The sequence below is a fragment of the Hordeum vulgare genome, chromosome 6H (assembly GCF_904849725.1).
Source record: "Hordeum vulgare subsp. vulgare chromosome 6H, MorexV3_pseudomolecules_assembly, whole genome shotgun sequence".
In the NCBI taxonomy this organism is placed as follows: domain Eukaryota; kingdom Viridiplantae; phylum Streptophyta; class Magnoliopsida; order Poales; family Poaceae; genus Hordeum; species Hordeum vulgare.
The window spans coordinates 142,899,874-142,906,683 of record NC_058523.1 but is presented as its reverse complement, the minus strand read 5'-3'; the positions used below and the strand labels follow the sequence as shown (position 1 = coordinate 142,906,683).

Here is a 6,810-nt window from a genome sequence, read left to right as displayed (position 1 = left end):
CGAACGGGCGGCACCTCCGCGTTCAGCACACGTACGGCTCAATGATGTCTCCTCCTTCTTGATCCAGCAAGAGAGGAAGGAGAAGTAGATCGGATCTCAACCAGCACGGCGGCATGGTGGAGATGATGGTGGAGCAGTGCCAACAGGACTTCGCCAAGCGCTGCCAGAACCGATCTGAGGAGAAAACGGAGTTATGGGAGAGGTAGGGCTGCCACCAGGGCATGGGAATTGATGTGTTCAGCTCTCCCTCTCCCACACTATATATAGGAGGCTAGGAGGAGGGTTGGGTCGCAGCCCTAGCCCCTCCTCCAAGGAGGGGGCCTCGGCCTAGGGAGGTTTCCTCCCTCCCCAAGGCACCTAGGAGGTGCCTTCCCCTTTAGGGACTCTTTCCTCCCAACTGCATGGCCCTGTGGGTGCTTGCCTAACAAGGCTTGGATGCCCCCTTACAGCCCATGCACGTCCTAGGGGCTGGAGGGACCCTTCCAGACTCCTCCGGAACCCTCTGGAACCTTTCAGAAGCTTCTCGGTACAATACCGATAAAACCCGAAACTTTTCCGGTGGCCAAAATAGGACTTCCCATATATAAATCTTTACCTCCGGACCATTCCGGAGCTCCTCGTGACGTCCGGTATATCATCCGGGACTCCGAACAGTATTTGGTCACCAACATACATATCCCAATACTACTCTAGCGTCACTGAACGTTAAGTGTGCAGACCCTGCGGGTTCGAGAACTATGCAAACATGACCGAGACACCTCTACGGTCAATAACCAATAGCGGGACCTGGATGCCCATATTGGTTCCTACATATTCTACGAAGATCTTTATCGTTCGAACCACGATGTCAAGGATTCAATCAATCCCGTATGCAATTCCCTTTGTCCATCGGTATGTTGCTTGCCCGAGATTCGATCGTCGGTATCTCCATACCTAGTTCAATCTTGTTACCCGCAAGTCTCTTTACTCGTTCCATAATACAAGATCACGTGACTAACTCCTTAGTCACATTGCTTGCAAGGCTTATTATGATGTTGTATTACCGAGTGGGCTGTAACACCTACGATATAGTGAAAGTTGCTTACCATAGAGTGAAAAGTTATATAAGACGACTCCTGGACTCAATTGTGTAGAAATTATGCAACTCTCTCGCTTACTCAGCTAAGTGAGTCTATCACATGTAGTTTGAGGGCCTAATCCAAGCTCCGTTCTTCTCAGATGTTCGGAAAGCCTCGACCCCTTAAAATGCAAAACAATTCTCTCGACAATTGTTCAACAATGCATCATGACGGCTAATATCTTGCTATGCCGGGGTTGGGAGAATGATTATTTTTGCCCACTGTGTCAGCAGAATCTGGAGACTGCCAACCATGTGTTGTTTGAATGTTCTTGGACTAGGAATCTCTGGTCCAAATTGGTTTTAGTGCAGAAGTTTCCATCCCTTCATCCTGCTAATTGCCCACTAGCTGACAATATAATTGACTCGATGTCCAATCCGATTACATCCTTGAACAAGGCCTCACACAAAGGGATCCAATCTTTGACACATCTAATTTGCTGGGAAGTTTGGAGGGAGAGAAACCCGCATATTTTCGACAAGGGGATGTCGATCATTGCTATGATGGCTCACCTCAAGGATGAAATTGCCATCTCGCAAAATGGGTGGCACTTGCATCCCCTTCGACCTAGGTCTAAGAGACTCGTCATTAGAGCTTGCACAAAGTGCATACCCTCGTTGTTAGTGACCCTCCCATGTGGAGCGGTAGTGTGCTGGGATTTCTTTCCCTTTGTCTTTGTTTCTTGTAGTTTTTTCTTCGTTTGTACTTGGTCATCGGTTTTCTTTTTCTGTAATGGAATCACAGCAGCTCTCCCATTGTTCCTCAAAAAGAAAAGAAAATTTGAGCCGTGTTGTCAAGAAAGCCAACCAAACTAGCTCCAAATCCTTGCACATGGAGCATGTGATTTCGAGCTTGAGTGTTCCAGGATGAACAGTAAAATTTGGAATAAATAATAAATAATTTTGAAAAATCTGAATTTTTTTATAAGAAATATTGATGTTTTTTCTACATTTTTCATGATGAACTGACATTTGTGGTGGTGTGGGCAAAAAAATGTTCCAAAAAAGTGTTTTTGAAGGCACTTTGGAACATCATTTTTTCCCACAACTCCACGAATCTCATTTCATCATGAAAATTTGCATGCATGTAGAGAAAACATCAAAGTTTATTGTAAAAAAATGATTCTTTTGAACATTTTTATTATTTTTTCAAATGTTATCCGAGGTCACTGAAGCTGTGGATCACATAAGTACTTTGGCAAATCCTTGCGAAACATGCTATAACTGCACGAGGCAGTGCTCAGCACTAAAGCTTGAAACGGAGCGAAAAAATAGTTTCTTTCGTACCCGGTTTGAACGATAGTACTACTACACGTGCTAAAAACCGCGTCAGCAATCGGCACTCGGCGCGGGGCACATGCCCACGTGTCAGCAGGAGCACGAGTCGTGGGCCCCGCGGCCCAAACGGCCCGCCTAACCGCACCCACACCACCCTTCTTCGCTCCGCGCACCCAACCCTCCCCCACCTCACGCATCCCTCCTCCCTCCGTTCCATCCTCGCCCGAGCTCTCTCTCCCCTCTCCCCGCATCGGCTCACAATCCCCGCGCGCGCGATCGAGCTCCTCCTCCCCCGACCGGCCGATCGATCCCCGCCGCCCGAGCGCCTCCTCCGCGTGGTGTTCCGATCGATGCATTGAGCTCCCGCCCAGGCAAGCCCCGTTTCTCATCTCTGCCCATTCACGTCTGGTCTCCGTGATTTCTCGATCCTCGTATGTTTTGCATGATGGCATAGAGATGTGGAATCCGGTGCAATGGCAACGCTCTGGTTCGCGGTGGCGGGGTAAGGTGTGGATGGATGTGTGGGCTTCTCGATTTTTTTTTTTGGTGAATTTGGTGGCCCGTCCTGCGGTCTTTGTTAAATTGCTTCTTCGATAATGATTTCCTGGTCCTTCCATTGACTTTGTTTGCCTTCCCATTTATTTTAAATTTATATTTCTGCAATATATATGATCGGTTTAAGGTACTATCATTATTCGTTGTTGATACGATATTTCCTTCAATGCTAGCCTTTTCAATTAGTATTATTTATTATTGTTTATGAAAATATGATGTTGTTATGGCCTATTTCTTTTCTTTCTTTTGTATAATGTGTTGGTTGAGTGAGTCCTTTAACTTCTGATGTGTGTATTGATATCGACAAGCGAAAATTGTGGCCATGTTTGACGGAAACGCATGGCCACAAGGCAATCAATTCAAAAATGTTATCATAATTTCTAAATACCGGAATGCTGAGAGTTAGACAGGGAGATCCTATTTTATGAGAGGCGGATGTGATGAATGCTTTCTTGGCCCTCATTGGCCACATGCTGCCAGTCATAGCAAGTTGGCAACACTGTTGCTTTTCAGCCTTGTGCCGCCTTTAGCTTCGGCCAGGGAGATCAAGTCAAATCTCAGGCACCATTGTTGTCTGTCTTCATTGTTGCTGCCGTTTCTCTTCATTAAGTTTACTTTCCAACTACGTTATCCCCTATGTCCATTTGTTGTTCCAGATGCACCTGAAACTGAACCCAGTCTCACACCTTTGACCATGGACGTTAAATTACTGCTGTGTATTTCATTCTCGGCAGTAACTAGGAGAGTTTATTTAGTTCCTAGTGTCACTTCTACAAGAGCTATGTTCAATTTGGAGTTAGGCAGTCAACTAACGTATATACACATATGTAATATCTTACTCTTCTTTGTTTTAATCAAGAGTGGATCTCAATGTGTGTTTTTTTCTATTGTTGGCATCTATTGTTATAGATATTTAAATGTGTGAAAACATCCTCAGAATAAGGATAGATAGTTATGCCCAAGCTCTCATCCCTGATATTACGTACATTTCCAGGTAACAGGTTTCTACCACTCTACAAAATAGAGCAATTCGGTGAAATGGGGGGTGTGATTGGAAAAGGAGACACCCCAAGGTACAGTTCAGCAGCTACAAAGTTAGAGCAGAAGATGGTTGATGCCATGCAGCAGAGGGCACAACAAGGGACTTCTCTGAAGTCATTCAACAGTGTCATCATGAAGTTCCCTAAAATTGACGAGAATTTGAGAAACTGCAGGATTATCTTTCAGCAATTTGGTGAGCATTATCCCCCTGTCTGTAAAGTTGTCGACTAATGTTGGTAGTGTTAATTTTATTCTACCATGCCATCATAATATCAAAACACAAGTCCGAGAACTAGTTTGAAATACGTTAATTCTAAAGTTTCCGAACTTAACCGGTTACTTGGGATAATTTTGATTTCGTGTATTGTATAGTAATTTCATATGTAAATCGTACCATCATTTATTGTTATCTCTTTTCCTAATATCTTTCTTTTTCATGCCCTAACAAATAATGTTCTGTATTTTGCAGATGAAGATTCAAATGGTGAAATAGATCAATTAGAACTGAAGCATTGTTTCCAAAAGCTGGATATCTCATTCACAGATGAGGAGATAAAAGATCTATTTGAAGCGTGCGACATATATGAACACATGGGCATGAAGTTCAATGAGTTCATTGTCTTCCTGTGCCTTGTTTATCTTCTCAATGATCCAGCTGTGTCAGAGGCAGTATCCTTCATACTTCCATATATAAAATACACCTACTTTCAGATTCTCGCTATGGGATGGTGCTTTATTGCTGCTGCTACACCAGTAACTATAATTAGTACTCCCTCCGTAAAGAAATATAAGAGTGTTTAGGGCACTAAAGTAGTGATCTAAACGCTCTTATATTTCTTTACAGAGGAAGTAAGAAATACATGACCCAGTTCAAAAAGCAACATTGATTTTCTCCATTACTATGAACAAAATATCAATATGCTTATTTATGTTTGGTAGACTACATAATACGAATTAATTTATCAAAGCCAGTGAGAGGTAGGTTCTCCATTATTATAAACTACATATATATGCTTATCATGCAATACGTTAATTAATCAACATAAGGAGTAGGAATCACATGCAAAGTGCCTTGGATCAGGTTATTCGGTAAAGATATAAATTATGTGAAGTTCCATAAAATACTTTAAGATAAGTACTTAAAAATTGTCCAAGGTATTCAATTATTTTATGAAAATTTTGGTCATTGCAAGAGAAGACATCATATAGGGGCAACTAGGTAGATATGTCCGACTTCTGCAGTGGGATCCTAGTTTACATGTTTCTTTGTTCTGTTTTGATGAGGAGACTTGTTAGGTCCTTGATGTGGTGCTTTAGAGAAAAAGAATGGGATTAGGTAACCTTGAGCCGACTTTTGAGACGTTGGTTGATGCATTTGTGTTCTTGGATAAGAACAAAGATGGGTATGTCAGTAAGAATGAGGTGATAGAAGCAATAAATGAGACCAGTGCAGGAGAACGCTCTTCTGGACGCATAGGCGTGAAAAGATTTGGTGAGTCATCTCCCCTGCAGCACCATATTAAATCCTCTAAAAAATCTGAAGCATTACACAAACTACTTTTCTGTTGGTTAATCTTTGGTTCTCAACTAACTTTAGATTGCAAATGCTAATCGGCTTTAGACATGTTATGCTGCTGCACCATTGCTTTTATAGGCATATCCACAGTTCAGAAGGATACTTTTAGAAAGTAGATCTGGTGGTGAAAACAACTATGACTATGTTTTCACTTCCTTTCTCTAGTTTTTCCTTCTGGAATTACCACCTCTCTCTACTTGCTTTGGAATGTCCTTGTCACATAGGCAACCCTTTTTGGGTTAAAAGATAATCGATACAAGTCTCAAGCTGCTGGCAATTTTAATTTCCTTTGGAACATTGGTGCCAAGCCTCAGCAGTAGGGATGCTTCCAAGTTTATTTATATTCCTTCGTGCTTTGGCTTTTGAATAATATTTTTTTAAGTTCAACAACTGCATAGGAGGTTTGGTGCTTAGTGCTTATTCCAGCCCACATTATGAGAGTTTCCTCATTTATGTTGACCCTGATGTTTACTCTTTGGTGGTTCCAGAGGAAATGGATTGGGACAAGAACGGAACGGTGACCTTCAAGGAGTTTCTTTTTGCCTTTACTCGCTGGGTGGGGATCGACGATAACGAAGATGACGATGATGATGAATGAGCGCAGCTGAAGATTAGCCATTCTGAATAGGCCAAGTCAGCCCTCGGTAGCCTCCAACAGCTTTCCTACTTATGATAATGAAAGAGTAGTTTAAAATGTTCATTGGTGTCTTGCCAATTATGTCTGTTTATGTTTTGTTAATAGAATGAACCGAAGTTGTTGAGATAATTTGGCGATGAAACTTTGCGCTTTGGTGTTGTCTGATCATCGATAACCATGCCATTGAAAAATCTGTGCGCTCAAGTATTGAAAGCAAAATTGTGAAGTTTGGAAGAGAGGTTGTCTTTTTTCAAACAATTTTTTTCTTAAAAAAAGGAAAGAAACTAACTTTTTTTCTTAGATAATAGAGGAGCTTTATTGCTCTCGTATCCTCTGCATCGATAGATGCACAACTGCACGCGTGACAAAATTACAATGTCCCGTTGCAAGTACTCCCTCCGTTTCAAAATATAAGTCTTTTTAGAGTTTTCACTAATGGACTACATACAAAGTAAAATGAGTGAATCTATAGTCCAAAGTATGCCTATATACATCTGTATGTAGTTTTATAATGCAAAATCTAAAAAGACTTATATTTAAAAACGGAGGGAGTATATTTCACTGGCATTTAGGCGCTTCTGCTGTTGTAGAAAGAGCGTTACCGTT

General features: G+C 42.0%; 1 protein-coding gene across 2 annotated transcripts; it reads left to right on the top strand.

Annotated features, from left to right (window-relative positions):
- Window positions 1-2,569: 2,569 nt before the first annotated feature.
- On the top strand, window positions 2,570-6,438 carry LOC123403807 (probable calcium-binding protein CML21). Of its 2 annotated transcripts, none has more exons than XM_045097725.1 (5): window positions 2,570-2,766; window positions 3,945-4,184; window positions 4,461-4,660; window positions 5,309-5,483; window positions 6,056-6,438. In XM_045097725.1, exons 2-5 carry the CDS (start codon window positions 3,989-3,991, stop codon window positions 6,163-6,165), a joined length of 681 nt encoding a protein of 226 aa, XP_044953660.1. In that variant the 5' UTR covers window positions 2,570-2,766; window positions 3,945-3,988; the 3' UTR covers window positions 6,166-6,438. The 2 variants fall into 2 exon arrangements, with proteins under 2 accessions (XP_044953660.1, XP_044953659.1); XM_045097724.1 differs by lacking the exon at window positions 2,570-2,766 and adding an exon at window positions 2,807-2,897.
- Window positions 6,439-6,810: the final 372 nt, after the last annotated feature.